The 19,600-nt window shown below is 35.9% G+C and overlaps 2 protein-coding genes across 3 annotated transcripts in view; one reads left to right on the top strand and one right to left on the bottom strand.

The window, feature by feature from the left end:
- Window positions 1-2,707: 2,707 nt before the first annotated feature.
- On the bottom strand, window positions 2,708-18,623 carry DTHD1 (death domain containing 1). The gene is made up of 9 exons (XM_040699834.2): window positions 15,704-18,623; window positions 14,911-15,241; window positions 14,263-14,442; window positions 13,156-13,400; window positions 12,070-12,228; window positions 11,210-11,499; window positions 9,651-9,895; window positions 4,232-4,289; window positions 2,708-3,679 (listed from the first exon to the last, which is right to left on the bottom strand). The coding sequence occupies exons 1-9, from the start codon at window positions 16,543-16,545 to the stop codon at window positions 3,390-3,392; spliced, it is 2,640 nt and encodes an 879-aa protein (XP_040555768.1). The 5' UTR covers window positions 16,546-18,623; the 3' UTR covers window positions 2,708-3,389.
- ARAP2 (ArfGAP with RhoGAP domain, ankyrin repeat and PH domain 2) overlaps window positions 12,889-19,600 on the top strand; it is a 134,006-nt gene continuing 127,294 nt past the window's right edge. For both annotated transcript variants that reach the window (XM_046940684.1, XM_046940685.1), the window contains exon 1: window positions 12,889-13,051. The gene's annotated coding sequence lies outside the window, so the exon portion shown is untranslated. The remainder of the gene's footprint in view (window positions 13,052-19,600) is intronic.

Below are 19,600 nucleotides of genomic sequence, written 5' to 3' on the forward strand. Positions count from 1 at the left end.
ATAAAATAACTGCCTTTTGCACGCATTAGTTTGGATAGGATATTGATTAAATGCCATCTCATTTCTTTTTTTAATTAAACCCACCTGTTGTGTTCAGCAGCTTACTGATTCTGCTTAATGAGTCCTGTTTCACCATATAAAGAGAATTTGTATTTTAAATGTTGAATATGCAAAGTTTGCTTTATATCTTTATACTTCGTCAGTCTCAGACACAGTTGGCAACTCACCCTGTAACTGAGCTAGAAAAGGAATACACATTTCTTCCTTTCTTTTCTGTTTAACCACTCAGTATTTTAACAAACAGCTTTTATATTCAGTCAGCCAAATTATGGTTATCTAGGCAGGTTCTTTCTGATCAACTCTCTTCCTGTCTTAGCGTATTTTCTGTTCAGCTGCCTTCACTGTTTAACTGAAATCTGCAGCGTCACCTTTCACTCAGGGGTAGGAACACATCCATTCCAAGAAATAAAGCTCAGGGTTTGCTCATAGTCCTGCATATATTTTACACCCAATAAAAAAGATAGCACAGAGCAGTTTTGGCCCTTACAGACTGCATTCTTTACTACGTTTTTTTTTTTTTTTTTTTTTTTTTCTCAGTTCTGTGTTTCTCAGAGAGAAACATTTCATTTAGGAGACAGTATTCTATTGAGTGAAAAGTAAATCACAACTCTGATGCTAGATAAGAAACTGGATTTTCTGCAGTTCAGTCATATTGGCCTGTGAATGGCATGTGCTGTTTTGAAAGAAGCAAAATAGTCAGACAATCTTCCATAGGGTAGATGCCCTACTGCTCCTTCCTTTTCACTGAGGAGATTCCATTAGAGCCTGAGTTGAATTTATTTCAATTGTAAGGAAATACATTTCGGAATCTAATTGCTGCTGTTCTGTTACATAGACTGCCATGTTTTGGACTAGAACCTGATTTGTTTGAGATTTTCTTTACAGGCTATGAACTTTAGAAGGAGTAGAAACTCTTCCCTGACACAAACTGGAATAAAAATGGCGTCTCTGTGGGAATATGTTGTTGATGCCTAGCATGAAACATTTCCTATATTCTCTCTTCCTGCCTAAAGCCACTGGGTTGAGAGAGACATAGAGAAAGAGGGCATTTCTTCCTGTCAGAGGAAAGGAGAGGAAGCAACCAGGCATAATATAAATGTTTGTTTGTGTGGTCATAAGAAATGTTGTTAAAAACTGCATTTTAATTATACTGTACATAGGTTTAATACAACTAAAATGTTGACTGTAACATTGAGAAGTGGAGAAATAATCAATGTCGATTTCCATAGTTGCTACTTTGCACTCACTCTAATGATACTATATGGTACAGTGGAGTATCCAGTTCTTTATGGATGACTTGTAGTTTTTTGTATTTTTTACTCTGATTTTTTCCAGCGTGTGAGATACAGTTATGGGTTTTGTTAGACACATAGGCCATCTTGTGGCAGAATGATGGCAGATGCTCTGAAACAGTTCTTAAGTCCAGTTTTTTTAGATATTTCCAGTATTATTTGCAGTACCTTCATAGATTGAAGCACAGTACATGCTGACAGCACCTGCTGGACTTGCAGCAAAATATTAAATCCTAAAAAGAAGGTACTGACAAAAAGATCTAAGGACAAAGTATGTCAGTGCACTAAAAAGTGCAATAGAAAAGTGCAGAAACACTTTCTGCTAATTAAAAAAATCCAGGCTATTAAATCTTCATTTAAGGAAAAAAAAAATTAAAAAGAAAGCATGATCATTTCAGTGTGAAGATGCCTTATATATTCTCTCATACAATTAAAATCAACAGGGTGAGACATTACTGGTTAGAATAATTAAATGAATAAATACTATTTCACTTTATCTTTTCTCTTGCAATGCAATTTTCACATTTATAGCAGTGATTTGGAAACATTACAAATATGTGACCCCCGAAAATAAAATCTCCAGACTAATGATGTGTATCACAATTATGTTTTGTCAGCAAGATGTGCAGAAATTCTTAGTAGTAGTTTAAAATATTACTAAAGTTTTGATGAATAACTTTTAATCTATTTCCATGGAAACTACAACCAATACAGAGAGCACAATTAACATTACTTGGTACAGCAGCTTCTCAGATACAAAGCACAATGTTTTTCAAACTAGTCACCACTATTAACTGATTTGCCCACATAAGCTGATAGAGATGCTCTTCATTTTGTGACGTAACAGCTGTGCATGGCAGCCTGCAGTGTGGCTTATCTTTCATGTCACTGTTGCCACTGCTGAAACACACCACCCACTGCCTCAGTGTTTTCACACTGACTGTTTGGTCTCCACAAATGTTCAGGAAGTGTCGATGAATGTCAATGGGTACAACTTTTTCCGCATGGAGGAATTCAGTGACAAACCTTTACTTCATACGCACTTCCATGTCAGACGCCATTTTGTCAGAGTGCCCCCCTGCGGCCATTTGTCACATGGCAACAAAATGTAATGGAATATTGGCAGGAAGGTTGAGCCACTACTGTCATATTACCAATAACTGTCTATGACATTGTGGGACGACATAATCAAATAGGAAGCCTTACTTTTGGAGTAACCCTTATGCTGTTTCAGAAAAACATAGTTATAAAAGACCTAACCTGCTATTTCTCTAACTTTTAAAAACTAGGTTAAGATTACTTTGCATTTTGGAAAGAAATGATTTTTTAAAGTATTCAAATACATAGCTAAGGAATTTCATAAACACATCTATTTTATTTTCTGTACCTTCAGCACAAGAGCTCTATATGAGGAATACAATTAAATTAAATTTTAGAACACATAAGAAGAAAAAGTTCTTTTTCCAAATAGGATGGGCATCTGAAAAAAGAAAGAAAGAGAGAAAGAAAGAGAGAAAGAAGGAAAGAAGGAAAGAAAGAAAGAAAGAAAGAAGAGAACAACAAAGTAAATCGTTGCTATGGTGCTATGATATTGAGGCAGCGGATCTGGTAATTTCTGGAAATAGTGTGACAATGCAGAAATCTTCCAAGATATTCACAAGGATATAAACATTCATTGAGAATATAGAAGTCAGTAATTACTACTAAAAGCCTAGAAGCCAAAAAAAATTTCTTTTTGATCCTTATATTGATCCATTTTTCTTTTCTCTTGAGAATCTGATCACTATTATTACTGGATGTATATGGAATGCTGCATGAAATTTTTATGTGAATATTTCACTCTTCCACAGGAGAAATGTTCACTTCTAGCAGGAAAAGGCATTGCTGTTATACTCTATTTTAGAAAAAAGAGCTCAAATTGACAAATAAAAGAGCAATCTGATTCCTGAGTAGTGTCGCTGTCAGAAGATATCAAGGGAATACTCACACTTCTCAACAAGAAAGAGGAAAAATTGGGCTTAGTTGCCAGTGATTCTGTCAAGTGAACACTTTGTTTTGCCACTTAAAATGAAGTTCTTCTGAAAGATCCCTTCTGCCACTCTTCTGCAAATAGCGAGACAGGAGCTGCTGTTTGTCAGCCGACCTTGGAAGGGTCTTTTGCCAGCAGCAAAGAAGCTCATAGTTCTGGTGTATTAAATTATCAGGGCACTTCAGTCTAACAAGCTGAAGCACGCTCCGCCGAACAGGCAAGCGTAAAGCATTCAGTGATGTATTATCTTCTGCAAGCTCTTCCGCAAGCCAGTGCAGCAAGTTGTCCCATAGGGCCTCTGAAGGGCAAAAATTAGTGAAGTAATTGCATTACTCTCCTGTTATGTAAATCCTTCAAAAAGCTTTCTAAAGCTGCGGTTTCTATGGGTGAACTCCCAAAGTAAATGTGGTTTGTTTTATAATACAACGGAAACATCATCACTTTTTTATTTCTGATGTAATTTTTGGTAACTGCCAACTGAGATGTGAAGTGGACTTAGTCAAAAACAGATTTGGTAATGATCTATAGCTCTTGAAGCAGCACAGAGATTGCAATACAAGGCCCAGGCATTTCCTATTAATTATACAGTGGTTATACTGGAGCTTTCCATTACAAACTGAATCTCATTATATAAACAATTGTATGCTGCTTAGGCACCCCAACCCAATGCCACCTTACAAGAGCTTATGCATCTCCTGGTAACCAAATTACTCTTTGTATAAAACTTCCTGAATATGGCATTTTAAAAATGTCAGTCACAACTGAAATAAATCCTGACAGTTAAAAGGAGTAAACAGCTAAAATAATTAGTATTTATACTGACATTAAAGAATTATGTAAGTGTTCTTACCTGATGAATCACAAAAAATTCTTTTTGTGCTTTGTGGACGGTTGATCAACTTTTCATGCTATCAAAGAAGAAATGTTGAAGAAAGAAATGACTAAAGCTTGAGGTGAAGGATATGGAGATGCATTACAGCATATCAGCAGGGAAGAAAAGACCTAGCTATGTAGAGCATTGTTATCACTGCTGAAAACAAAGGAACACAATCATCTGCTATAGGTTGTAAACAACTACTAAAATAATACAACTAAGTCTGTTCTCTCTGACTGGATGTCTGTTGTATCTTATTAAGAAGTTTGTCTTCTGCAATTTTATAAAAGTTTCTTCAGTAGCATTTTATTCTGTTGGGTGTATAGAAAATTGGGGTTATAGAACATCTGTATGGAATCTTTCTACACCAAATGGATTCTAACTTCAAATGCTGCATTATCTTCTTTTTACACTTGTGTACTTATTGTAACTGTGGGCACATCATATTATTTCAAGAAAAATAACAGCAGATACTGCATACCTATAGAAATCAATAACCATAGAATCATAGAATCCTTACAGTTGGAAGGGACATCTGAAGGCCATCTAGTCCAAATCCTCTGCAGTGAACAGGGACACCAGAGCTAGATCAGGTTGCCCCGGGCCTTATCCAGTCTCACCTTGAAAGTCTTCAGGGATGGCACATCAACCACAACACTGGGCAACCTGTTCCAGTGCCTCACCACTCTCACTGTTCCCTTCTTTCCTGTAGCTCTCCTTTAGATACTGATAGGTCACTGTCAGGTCACTTTGGAGTCTTCTCTTCTCCAGACTGAACAGTCCCATAGGAGATGTGCTCCATTTCATGGATCATTTTTGTGGCCTTTCTCTGGATGTGTTCCAACAGGTCCATGTCTCTCCTGCACTGAGGACCCGACATCTGGACGCAGTACTCCAGGTGAGGCCTCATCAGTGCAGAATAGAGGGGCAGGATCACCTGCCTCAAGATGCTGGTCACGCACCCTTCGATGCAGCCCAGGATACGGCTGGTTTTCTGGCCTGCAAGGGCACATTGCTGGCTCATGTCCAGCTTGCCATCCACTATTACAGGTCTGTGCTCAATCTTTTCTTTCCCCAGTTTATACTGGTAATGGGGGTTGCCTTGACCCAGGTGCAAGACCTTGCACTTGGATTTGTTGAACCTCATGAAGTTCCCTCTGAATAGCATCCCATCTCTCTGGTGAATAATATAAGTCTAAAAATTGTTTTGTGTTTGTAGCTGTATGTATTCATTTTACAAAGTTCATCTTTTAATTACAAATCATTAAAGATCATCATCATTCAAATGACAGATTTCAGCAAGTGCAGAGCTACTCATTCTTCCTCTTAACAGTGGAAAGAAAGAAAAAAAAGTCCTTTTTTCCTTATGACTGAGGAAGGGGAAACTCTTGTGAGACTTGTTTTCTACTTCATATAGAACAAGAAATTAAATACAAGAGCACAGAGCACAAGTGATTAAATTGTTAAAAGTGAAATTCTGCTCCTTTTTTTTTGTTAAAACCTATACTTTTCCTCCTCTAGTAGTGACATGACGTACTTTTGTCACACATTCAATTGCATTACCTGCATGTTTAGCTTTTCCCTACGAGACTTGCTGGAGGTTTATTCAAAGAGCTTCCCATTTCCATCTGTGAATAAATACTATGAAACTCAGACTGAACTGATTATTCTCCTTTTTCTGCTGGACATACTGAGCGATAATCCTGCTGACCTTACCTTTAATAGTTGCAATATCTAAAACGTAAAAATAGCCATAACTGAGTTACCGATTCACCTGTGAATTAAACAGCTTTTCAGGAGGCCTGTGGTCTTGGGAGGGGATTCTAGTGTGCACAGGAGGCTCAGAGCACACACTGCCCACACTGCAAAACAGTTCTGGGCTATGCACATCTGGAGATTTAAGTCTTTTTTGACTTGCGTGCTTCTACAGCAGATCTGTCGTGCACTGTGTGAAGTTAGAGTAAAACGATTGAAAAGGCCCTCAAAATAAAAGGAAAGTAGAGCTCTCTCCAGAAGGGGGCATTGTTTTTCTTCCAAGGCAGAGATTTCTTTGGCTTCCTTTTAAGCATGCATTTATATTTAAGCTTATTTTCATTAATGAGAATTTAGAACCTCAAAGCTCTGCATGAGATTTTTAGAGTTACTGTAGATGAACTCAATTACTAGTGGTTTGACTTTAATCTGAACTACTTTATGCTACTTAATATTAAAACAGTAGTAAAAATGATAAGAATAGACAACAAGTATCGTCTAGTAATAGTGCAATAATATACTGTGTGTTAGACCAAAAAAATTACATCTGCCTTTAAAGATTAAATACCCATAGTGAAGAGCTAAATTCACCCCTGGTTCAGCTGCACTGGCACGTGGCCCCGCTTTTCTGGTTGACAGTGCAAGTAGAATACTCATAGTGGTCAAAGCAGTTTTCTAGTCTGGAAAGCCTTAAAATTAGCTAAGCAGCTGCCTTTTTGAAGCAGTGGATCACATGCTATTTTGCTGTTAGACAGTCATTAGTTAAGCAGAACTTCAGCAGAATAGTAATTTGATAATGCTTGTATGAATTACACTACTATCTTTCTGCAAAGCACTCTGCTTTCAGTCAGTAATACTAAAGTGCCCTGCAAATGGACCTTCAGACATGAACAGACTCTACTTGCATATCAAATAGGACTGACAGAAAAGGAGAAATTAACCTTTTAAACTCTCTAGTCCAGCTTTACAGTCATAAAACTGCCTTGAAATCTCAGTAGAAAATCACTGATAATGCACACACATACTTGACATCAGAACCTGATCCTCTGCATTTTCCTTGTGTTGAACCTGTTTGTCAAACCTGTTTCTAATGCTGAGAAAACAGAAGCTCCATGAGCAGGAATTGTTAGTTAAAGATATCTATGAACTCAACCAAACAGTGGAAATGTGATTAGTCTTTGCTGTTTTGACCATTTTGACTATTTCTTTCTACTTCGTTTATTCATTAGAAAGCGCACCATAATGTGATGATACATCTAATTAAAATTTATTGATCGCATCATGGGTAGTAAATGTTGGATACAGTACCTATGTCAGCTTTGTTGTCAGTACTTTATTCTATGCTACAAATCTTAGAATAATAAGATTTGCTAAGAATTAGAATTTCCTTTTTGTTTCCTTAGCATTCCATGAAAACAGGATCATTATGTTTAATATATGGCTCTTCCAGACAGTTCCTTCCTCAAACCAATTTTTAGCTGCTGCATTATCCTGTGAAAATGAATTCATCTTTTGATTATTTTGTTCTTATCTTTGTTTGTTTGTTCTAATCTTTTGATTATATGTTCTTTTGTACCACTAGTTACACCTGCCACTTACCAATATCATCATTCTTGATTCCTAGAAAAGAAGCTATAGCTTTTCCATGTTCCCTTCCTCCATAATTCAGAAGCATATACAGCATTTCAACTTCTATCAAAATCGCCTCAAGAGCTGTCATTAATATATTGTTTTTCTACCTGGAACCCATCCATGTTTCTGATCAAATTAGCCACATTCCTCTACCACCACCAAAAAACATTTTAACAACTAAATTATGTATTTTATTTTCTAGACATTCACTATCATTATATTCAGTGATTCTTCACAGACAACTTTAGTGCTCTGGTTATTTTGTACTATCAGCAAATGTTTTGCTTAACTATTCAGAAGTTTTTAATGAATACATTAGCACAGATCTGTGTGGGATCTGTGTAGGACTTCACTAGTAATCATCACCCCCTTAGGAAAGCAACCACTTTTTCCTAGTCTGTTTTTCCGAGTTTTCAGCCAGCAAGATAGCCAAAATATAATATTTTGTGTTCTTAAAATTTCTATCAATTTGTTCAGTATGGAATTTTGTGAGCTGAGTTGATATAAAGGAAGATGTTATTTCGCTGCTATTCATTCTACAGAGAGGTATATCATTCTGTGTAAAATAGAAAATATAAATCAAATAATGGAAAAGCTATCAATATGCAAATGCTTCCAAGTATTTTGATCCCATTTTTGGTTTAATATTTGCATTTAATGAAAATTTTGACTCCTTTGAAATATACCTCTAGCACAAAAAATATGTATATTTGCAAGATACTGCAACACTGATTGAAGTGATACCTGTTTTTGTTGAGTATCAGGAGAGAAGAGGTATTCATAAATGGCTTATTTCAGAAGTCTAAGTTGGACATTTAAGAACTAACACGTATAGCACTAGACTATATACACCAAAACTAACCTGAAACACATGATTATTACCTTTGTGGTTTGATACAAATGCAATTCAGTTCACTAAATTTTGTTTGAAATACAAAGGAAGATTAAGAGGAAAAATAGGATGGAAGAGAAGCTAGTGGGTAAAAGAAAACTAACTGATGCCTGGACTGTTGCTGTTTTGTTGTTGTTGTTCCTTTGTGGGTTTCAGTTTTTGCTTGTCTGTGATCTTCCCCACTGGAACCTCAAGAGTTTGTATTTCCCTTTCTGTGATTACATGGTATGCTGTGTGGGAAAGCAAATAGAGTAAAAGTAAATGATTTCCCTCACCTTCTTCCACCCCTAAATTTACATTTGACATGGAATTTGTCACTAAAAGAGGTCTTGCCTTAAAACCTTCTGCACTTAACTGTTCTTAATTTTTATTTGGGTGAGTAGAGATGAGAGAGAAATCAAGAGGTATGCTTATGGAATAGAAAATGTATTTGCAGATGATGATTTAAGAAGATTGAATTAAACTAAATTCAAAATGAGGGAGTTGCAACTCTATGACACCTGAGATTCAGACCATGTGCTACCTGCAGATTCTGAGATTAAAATGTATGCAAATTTGGTAGCAGTAGTCTAGTGGCAGCATTTTGTACAATACAGGATGCTGATAACTAGACTCTGAAAAGATTGCAATTTGGTTTAATTTCAGAAATATTAAATGTTAATTTATGCAAGAATGACTTTCACCAGTGCTGGGGACAATTGCCCACATGGCTATATTACTTATCAAGCATCACAGGAAAATCAGGTGATGGGAGAAAAACCATTTACTCTCCTACAACTTGCAATTCCATGCTCCCAAGACAGGGATACAGGGATACTGGGATACTTAACTGAAACTTAGGTTAAAATTTCTCAGGGTCATAGCAGTAGGGGAGGCCAAAAGTGTGAAAAAGTTCTGCTGAGTACTTCTTTTTTTCTGTGCTGATGGTTTGATGAGAGTCCCCCATCTGACAAGAAAAATTCTAACGGTGTTTATACGTTGCTGATGGATCAGAACTGCTCCATCAGTGACACTTGGGGTTGTCTGTAGTGGAAAAATTGTATCAAGATCCTTCTGCTAAACAAATTTGTCTAAGGGAGAAAGGGAAAGATTTGTAACATCATCAGCTGAGAAACTCACCTTTGGTAATGTCAATGGTAATTTGCACAGTGGAGTCTGGTTTTGATAATTACCATGTGGCAAGGGCTGTTTCCATTCCTTGGTTATCATCCCTCTGGTAATTTTGTAAAACACTGCTGTTCCTTTGTAGTGAGGGGAGCTGTGGTTACCAAACTCATCCACTTCTTTAATATGGAGCTCTAGTCTGGGCTTTCTTTGTGAATGAAAAATCAGCCTGTAGGCTTTTCCAAAATCTTCTCCATTTTCTGCAGACCATGCGAAAACATGAAACACCAACAAACAGAACACCAGTTTTTTATATTGTATTTGGATGTGTGGCTTCTAAAATAACGCATTACCGGGAGGTAAATAGAACTAATTATGTAATAATCTGCTGTTCTTTGTCATTATTACTACTTTTTATTGAACATTTGAGGCTCAAACATTCCTGCCAGCCTGCCTCAGTAGTTTGAGTGTCTTAACAACTAACTTTCTTAGCCCTTGAAATGTTGGCACAGGGAACAAGTGGTGAAGGCTGTGCTACAAGTTGAAAAGTAAGGAATGTGGGAGATGACAAAATATATAACACAAAGATAAATACAACTGTGTTGAGAATAGAAGTATATACCTTCCGATTGTTCAGGATGGATGTCTGCCTATCTGTAACAGCAATGAGATCAGAGGGATGTGTTCCTTTTTAGGATTTGTAATTCCATGTGACCCGATACATCTGTAACACTATTCTTGTAGATAAGCAGGTGTTCTTTCAATCTGAAGGCTTTTCTTTTGGGAGAATAATCATTTCTTTAGCATGAATGGAGTTTTCAATGGAAGAATTTGTATCAGATGTACATAATGTTCAGGGGGCAAATACAGGTGAATGCAAAGCTGGCGGAAGGGACTGTATGTAATTTGGGGTGAAAATTTTGCTGATATTTCTTACCCCTTCTTTTAAGAGAACTGTTGAATGATGGAAGCCAGTGCATTGAATGCTCCAGACTGCTAGAGCAAATGACACAGCAACACTTACATCACTGCAATTTATAGTGCAACTTACAAAAAGCACTATTTCACCCTGGGTTTCAGTGTCAAACTTTGCTCACTTGAAGTGAATTTTAACAGAAAAGATACTGGAGTATTTACTTTTGTTTGGAATCTGTTTAATTCCTATCAAAGTTTTATAATTTAAAAAGCCATCATTCCATTGATGGAATCCGCTCCTTCAGAAATACAAGAGAAAACAGCAGCTGCTTCCAAGGGGCAAGGTTTCACAGAATGTCAGAGGCTGGAAGAGATCTCTAAAGATCGTCTTGTTGTTGACCAGCCCTGCTCAAGGCATTGTGACCCAAACAATGTTTCTCAGGTTGTTGTTATTTTAGTACATTTTATTTGTCAGAGCTCTTGCTTATGCTGTTCCATACACTTACCATACATAAGCTACAAAACAGTGAAATAGCCAAATAAGCTGCGACTAACTACAATCTATTGATGTTCAAATACAGTATTTCTGGACAGCTGAGGTGATCAATAAAATGTACTTTGAATAATGTACATTGAAAAACATGAATTAATTACCATACCTGAAGCAAATATATTGCCTCTAAATTGAAAATGAATTTGCTCTCCTTCTCTTAAAGGAAACTGTTGTGTAGGTTCTGGGGGACCAAAGTAGCCCTCTTCATGGAGATTTTGTATTTCCCATGTCAATTCCTTGGATGCAGATAGTAAAACTATTATTTTATATGGGTTTTCTCTTTTCTGATACAGTATCACATTTGACATTGTGCTACAAACAGCTTCTTCCAGAGCCTGAGCAAAGAGGAGGAGATAAGTGTTTTCCAAGAGGAATGAAAGGCGAACGACCACAAAGCTGTATTTCAAAAAAGACAAGAAAGTGAATAGCTTTATCTTAAATCTCCTCATCATCAGATAACAATTAGTTATAAAAAAAACTACAGGGCTCGCTCTCTCTAAATTGATTTTAGCTGCCTCTTTTAATTATTGTTTCATATGAAAGGGATAAAATATGCCTGATTCTGTACAGTATATTGGCTCCATATCTATGAATTAAAATAGATAGGACTTTTTTAAAAAATTAAAGTAAGAGAATATTTCTTAAAAAGAAATTTCAAAAAATATTCTGGTCTTTTATTTAAAGACCAAAATCACATTGTCAGTTTAGGATTAGTATCTATATTTCCCATCTCAAGTTTTGTGCACAATCAATAGATGGGAAAAAATATATATTTATAAAAAATATACTTTCTGTAATTATGCCTAACGAATCTAAATGATCTTATTCTACAAACTGGATGAAAGAGATTCTGGCAAGTTAATTCATGGTGAATGACTTCTTAACCCTACTGACTTCCATTGATTTATGTACTTGAAAGAAAATATTTTAGTAAATAAAATTTGTATTTTTTTTTTCATACATTACCTTTCTAAATGTTCATTCAGTTCAAATGACACAAGTCCATTCTGTGCATTCTGGATAATAATGTCATCAAAGACCATCCACTCATCTTTGTTTCTGTGACCTAATAATTTGAAAGTATCACTGAGATTCTCTCCATTCTTTCTCAAAGAACTCATAGCCCTGAAAAGCCATGAAATGATGACAATTAAAATAAAAGAAAAAGAACACTGTAGGAACTGTAAGGCTTGTATTTGTAGAATTGCTTTCCCCTATTTTTTTTGATGACCACTTGTGGCTTTTTCCACCTTGTTGAAAACCTACTTCGGAAATTTCTCCAGTGTACATAAAAGACGTAACAGTCAGGATTTATTTTTTCCATTTGTTATATTTTTTAAGTCTCCAGAAGGAAAAAAAAATAAAAAAAAAAAATAAAAAGGAAAAGGAAAATTTTTCTATCTAAATCAATCCAGCTTAATCTATTATTTAGCATCACATACAGTAATGTGATCATTTTTGATACATTTATTGAGATTTAGATTCTCTAGAAGCAGGTGTCTGAAATGAGTAAAAGCAGGTAACAAGCAAATGTTACTCAGTAAGTAAATGTTATGACACAAAAAGGATTAGAAAATAAGACACAACTGTTCTCCATCACCTCTTTCAACAGAAAAAATAAGAGATGATATTCTTCAGTTCAAGTGATTACTTTGATACTACACTTTGAATCAAGCAACTGCGTTGTGAATGCTCCAGCTAACTTAGCCTAATGAATGAAATGAGTTGGTTTTTTTTTTTTCCTTCCAGAAGCCCATAACTCTCCTCCCACTCATACTTCCTCTTACACATTTTTAAACTGGATATGAATAACCCAGTGACCTCAAAAGATGTTTATACATCAACATGCTATATGGATTTTCGTGGTGAAGTGATAGCATAAGAATTGTGTGGATCTGCTCTAGTATTTCAACCAATGTTTTTTGCTGTAGCAAGCTCTATCCATGAGGTAAGTCATGAAGTTATTTTTAATACAAAAATTATTAATGTCTGTTAAAATTAATTACATCTGGTGTTTTTCTAATGTTGAATTTGTTGTGAAGTTGTTCTTACCGAGGATGGTATGCTGCAGCAACCCTCTTTACTGTAGAAGTAATAGCTCTCACTTGCTCTGTCTCCTCCTCCTGCCTTTTTTTTTCTGGGTTTGGAGGACAGGGTAGAGTAATGGTGACTGAGTTGTTAAATGGTTGGGCTGAAGGATGGTGGACATAAACCAGTGCACTGGTAGATACCACTGAGAGATACATGTCATTTCTTGCTTTCAGTGTGGAAATCAATGATGGTTCAATTGGATGAATCTAAATATAGAAAGCAATTGGACAATTAATTTGTAAATGAATAAATGTTTGTTTACATGCTTGGCTTTGTTTGTTTGTTTTTAAACAAATTTGTTTAACTTTTGAAATTAGATCAGATTATCAGTAAGGCTATAGGCTCCTCTTTGTAACCAAGGAACAACCTTAGCAATGTATTAGCAATTTATACAATGCACAGCTAAGTGCCTGAATGTAATAAATAGCAGGAACTTTTACTGACTTAAATACTGTGATTGTTTTGCTTTGTTCCTGCTGTGAGTTCAAGTTTTAAAACTCCTGAGCCTCCTCAGAGTTTGATAATTTTTCAAGATTTTCAGGTTTTTTTTTTAAAGGTTAACTTTATCTTCTCTGAAATGTACGTTGTATCTCAGAATAAATGCGGCTGTGGGGGTGGGGAGACACAGAATAACTGAAGCAAATGTTGAGATTATTCTCAGCCTAACGCTAAGAGGTAACAAAATCTGTTGCAGTGCCTTGCAGAAATTAAGAAGGTCAGATGAAAAAAAATGTTCCATTAACTTAAAAACTGGGCCAAACTGTTTAAGTTTGGGGTTGATGCTTACGTCATTGCATAAAATAATTGTTTTTCTCTGAGGCATGTCAGACAAAGGTCAATTGTTTGTTGTAGCTGGAGATACTGCGTTGACTACTTCCTGGCTATATCACGTGGTTTTAACAAAGCCGACAGAAACCATTTGCTGTGAATATGGGGTGTGGAGTTGCCACTGCTTTTCATAGGCATCTAATAATGGAACATGTTGCCCTTTAGCACCGTTGTGTCTTTTTTTCAGAACTGATCAGATAACACAGAATCTAGGAATAAGTACTGCCTATTTCATCTCACCTTTAACTTCATGGTTGCTGGAGAAGTGAATGTTTCTGAAGGGTAATAGAAAGAGATCCTAGAATCCATGCTCAGGTTTTGTGAGAGTCCTGATTTTGGAACAGTAAATGTTTCTTCCTTTAAGCATGACAACACAGAAAAAACACCCAGCTGATAAACTTTCACTTCCGCAAAGGTTTCCTGTGTAAAGAGAATGTGGGGTAGAGTACGTCAGAGAGAAAGGAAGCTGCGCTTTGCAGTGGTTTAGCATTTTGTGAGAGGAATATTAATTATAGAGCAAAATGTGAAACAAAAATAAGTAAAGTATTATTGGCATGCCCAGTTATCTGGTGATTTCTAGTCATCTTCAAATGTCATTCATTTTGTGGTGTATGACTGGGGAAATGAGCTCATCAGCTGGGTGATGAATCTTGCACGGTATGATTACTTCTGCAGTTACAAAATAAAGAACAATCCTGTGTTTCTTTGAGATGGAGTTTGGATTCATAAACAAAAAATGTGTTACTTCTTTGTGATCTGAATGCAAAATAATTCCCCTTAAGTTTTTACTTTTAACAAAGAATGGTACATATTACATCTATTTACAAAAATCACCAGTGACTACTCAGCCAGTATTTTAGTTAACTGTTTAGAAAACAGGTTACCAACCTTGTGGTTTCCGTGGTATCCTTCCAGAGAAATGGGAGTTAAGTAATGTGATTGAAAGTTCACGTCTGTCACCTTCACCATAATCTCCCGATAATTTCCTCTAAAGTGTGAAGTAAATGGGATTGCAATGTTAATAGGGAAAGGGATAGTTTTCTCATAATCAGAGCAATCAACACTGATGACATTGCTGACCAGCTCCTCAAAATCATCCACCACCAAGGAACTTGTGTCATTGACTATTGTACATGCCAGATTCTCCAGAGCAGTTGCGGGGGCTTTAATGAAGCAAAGTATTTTATGTTCACTCTTACCACTCTCTTCCACTACAAATCTGGAGGAAAAAAATAAATGTATATTTATTATTTTTTGTATTTTGGGTTTCATTATATCTTGCATTTCTAATTACATATATTACTATAATCATGACCTATATTAGAGTATAAGCAGATCATTCAGAATACATACATATATGAAAATGTTTATGTTGAGCTTCTTTTAGAGCAATTTTCAACTTACTAAAATCTGCTTCAGTTCTTTTTTTTTCTTTTCCCCTAAATTCTAAATGATTTAGGAAGTATTGGTTTTACTGGCTGTGACTCAGTCCCTCTCTGGTATAATAAAAATCAATATGAGGAAATAGTTTCAGTTTGATTTAGACCAAACTGAACATCTTGACTGCTATGTGCATGACCATGGGCCACTCAGTCTGTGCATACTGTGGGTACATGGATATTAATATGTATTCAAATAAACAGTATGTACACATTCCTACGAAAAATGAGAATGTGCTTACTCTTTGTTTAACCAGTGCCTATATTTTTGCACATCTTCTGAATCATTCATTGAAGAAATCACATCATTAAGATCACTGGTTTGTGCTGAAGATGTGTCAGAAATTAGATCATTCCTATGCATATCATAATTTGTTTCCTTTCTATTGTCTTGCATTTGCTCTGCCAACTTAAGTTCTTTTTCCTGTTCAGAAAGATTTATGACAGTTCTGTCATGAGTATCTGTTGATGACCGAGATGAAATACTTTCTCCACTGCCCGTAAGATCATCTTGACCAGTCAGTTCTGGACATTTTTCAGGAGAAGAACCATCACTGTGAGGTTTATCTTTTCCATTATTATCTATTATCTCTGAAATATAGGTTGTTAGCACTCTGTATTCACCATCTTCTTTCGTTATTGGAGGTTCTCTCCTAACTTCCTGTTCTCTGACAGATGTATTTTCAGTTAATGATGCAACCGTTTCTTTTTTCGCAGTTTTAATTTCACGTGGCTGAACTTGATTAATGTTCTGAGTTTCTGTCTTGCTTAGGGAAGGAGTTCTTTGGTGTTGCTGGCTGGGACTAAAGGATGCTTGCACAGATTGCTTTGCTTCTCTTTCAGAATAACATACTCTAGTTTCTACAAAAGCATTTTGAGCAGCCAGGATCTGAGAAACATCATCTTGTTGGCAGCTAGCTGCATGAAGTTTATTTTTGGCCTCTTGAAGGTGTGAAACTGTATTTGTCAAATAGTCCTTCATTTTCTGCAGACGATCTATAACATCATGATATTCTGAGGAAAAAAAGTAGGTAACCAAATGAATTTTGCTATGAAAGCTATAAAAATGTAAAAACTTACACATGTAGTTAGCGAATTCCAACTCGTTCTATGCTGCCGTACAACATATGAAGTAGAATACATTTTCTGGCTTCCATTTAATGTTTTCACATTTATTGCTATTCAGTTTGAGTGAATTTCTGAAGAAGAACTGAATACAAACAAGTAAAACTCTAATTTTCCCAGTACTTCTGTGGCAGCTCTAATGAACTCCATTTTATTGATCAGACAGACACTAGCTAAACTCATAATGATAGACAATCAAAAGCAGGAAGTTGATAATCAGTAGCATAATCAACTTGGAAACAGTTTGAAAACTGAACATTAATTACATATAAATTTGAATCCTGCAAGATTCTGGTATATGGGGCTTCAACAAAGCTGTTTTACCTGGCCTTAGTATTAAACATTCTTTACTGTTTGCAAGGTATAATGTAAATTATATATACATATACAGTACTGTAGCATCCAGTTATAGGAATTGTAGAAGTTTCCCTTGAATATAACTAAAAGTTCTTGCTGAAGAAGTGGGCAGCAAAACCAATCATCTTCTGACATTCACTTAATATTCTATCTTTAATATAAGCATTTATTTTATCATCCTTCATTTGTCTTATCTTACACCTTTCCTTAGAAATCATTCCCGGTATTCTCTCTAAGGATTTATCTGTATTACTTTCAGCTCTCTCCTCAGCTTACATTGTCAATCTGTTTATATCTGGAACTGTGTCTTCATTAATTAAGTGCACTGCAAAGCTCTGGGAGAAATTCTTGCTAATTTCTGTTTTCTGCATGAGATTTTGGAAAGCTATGTTTCTCGGGTTAAATCCAGTGGAAGCGAATACAAATAAGAAAATTGTACGGATGAAACATGATGTAGCCTGCTCTTGACTCATAATAGAAAGAGAATGTCATACAGGGAGAAAAAAGAAAAGTTTTGATACAAATCTTAGGGGAAAACACTGATTTCGTTCACTTTATTCAATAGTGTCATATGAAGTAAATCAGTATCTCAAAGTTTTCAAGGAAATAATTGTATGGAGTAAGAATTTCATAGGTGTGATATTATATGATTTAGATAGACCTTTCACTTTCAGCTCTATCAACACCTGAATAATTTAAAACTACAAAGAGTACAGTTCCAGATAATTTTTTCATGGTTGATCTCAGTCTAAAAATTATTTCTCTGCAATACCTTTTCAGTTTCAAATGAATTATTCTTGGATCTTGACTATATTTAGCTTGGGATGGTACGTGATCTCCCTGTTTTTATCTCAACCATTTTCTGTCATGTTTTCTCCTCCTGCCCTGCTGATAACGGAGAGTGGCTGATTGGGTGTCAGGCATCTGGCCAATGTCAATCTACCTCATTGTGGTGTACATAAAACAGTAAAAGAATGGTTTATTTAATTATATACATTTATTATTCTCATATAATGAGAATTATGAATCTTATATTGGGTCTCACAAAATAGTTAGTGACATAATATTTGAAATATTAATTCCTTTGTTCTAATGAATGGCCAAATGCTGAAATGCTAACAAATGAAAATTAAAATCCCCCAGTATCATCACACAACAGAAATTGTTATCCAGTACACCCAGTCCATTCCTTTCGCAGAGTGGATTCTCCATACTTGCCTAGACTTGCAGTCAATTCCTTGTGTTTGTCAAGAAGAGTACTCAGCAAGTGGAAAGTGTCTTGAAGATTTTCTGTAATGTTCCCCAGCTGTTGAATGAGAGATCCACTCAGCTCTTCTGTTGAATAGATCAGTCGTTGCACATACTCCATAATCTCTTCATTATCCAGATCACTTTTCAGAAGCAAACCTCTTGCTAGCAAGTTCAGGTGCCAGATTTTTCGCAGGAGTTTTCCTGATTTGTGAGCAGAAGGTGTAATCTTTCTTTCTGCCATTTCCATTTTATGTTCAGAATGTACTGCTACAGTTTTCCTTCTGTTCAAACACTTCCAAAAGATGTTGTCCTTTGTTCAGGCAATGCTGTTTACTGTTTGTAACTTAACCAGAATATTAAAAAATGCTATATTCTACCAGCACTACAAAAATTAAGCTCTAGCTCAGAAACTCTGGGTTGATGTTGACTATTAGAAAGTTACTAGGTGACAAAAAGGAGTGGCTCAGGTGTGACTAAGGGCAAGAATTTCCAAGAGATACCAATGGACAGCACACACATTTAAGAACATAGGTAGGGAGGTTATATAACCCAGTTAAGTGAAAGTGACATTTCAGGAGCTCTGAGTAATTTCTAAATTTGATGCTGTACGTGATCAGTGCCTATGAAATCAAGCCCTAATTATGAACCCATAACTATATAGTCACTGCCATCAAGAAGTGTTTCAATTGCAGCTTTTCATTGTAAGCTAGCATTAAATGCTGTAGACCACTTAACAGCATTTTCAAAAAACTGCATATTGTCCCATGTAGATGGGACAGGTCCAATGTACCATATGTGCTAGATGATGCATTATTATTGTTATATGTAGGTTTCAGGAATACAAGGATTTACAAATGTGATTTTGTGCTGAGCAATTAAAAAAAATAGACGAGTGAAGAAACATTGTTTTCTGGGTAGTATTTACATAACAGAGGAAGAAAGGTTTTAAAAAAACAAAAGGACAAATAACTAGAAGCTCAAACATCCAATGGCTGAAATTTTGTATGACATTTTGGAAGCTGAGAAACAAATTTAAAAATGTAAGCTTGCTAAACTTAGTTGTGATGTAAAGAACTGACTGTAGGTTGTTCATGGGGAAAAAGAACAAACCAATAAACTTAACAACAAAAGCAAAAAGGCAGTCCTTAAGTACCCCACAAAAGCTAGCAGCTCTGCTTTCACAGGGTCTCATGACCACATGTTCCTGGAAGCATCTTTGCCATCAGGACAAAATCATCAGAACAGCACTCATGTTCTCTGACCAACACAAGTTGGCATTGTGCTACGCTGAGGAAGACTGGCTAGAAATCTTTCTCAGAAGACTTCAGTACTGGTCTAAATCTGAAGCGTCACATACGCCAAAACATTTTACAGTTTAAGAAATGTGCTATACAAATTCTTGGTAC

Source organism: Gallus gallus, chromosome 4 (genome assembly GCF_016699485.2).
Source record: "Gallus gallus isolate bGalGal1 chromosome 4, bGalGal1.mat.broiler.GRCg7b, whole genome shotgun sequence".
In the NCBI taxonomy this organism is placed as follows: domain Eukaryota; kingdom Metazoa; phylum Chordata; class Aves; order Galliformes; family Phasianidae; genus Gallus; species Gallus gallus.

Bases quoted from the DNA above. Each gene is read 5' to 3' on its own strand.
- DTHD1 (XM_040699834.2), bottom strand. From the start codon at position 16,545: ATGTGTAAGTTTTTACATTTTTATAGCTTTCATAGCAAAATTCATTTG. The intron at 13,401-14,262 runs GTGAGATGAAAT...TTCTATATTTAG, and splicing joins CAGCAACCATGAAGTTAAAG to ATTCATCCAATTGAACCATC. The intron at 3,680-4,231 runs GTAAGAACACTT...TTTGCCCTTCAG, and splicing joins AATTTTTTGTGATTCATCAG to AGGCCCTATGGGACAACTTG.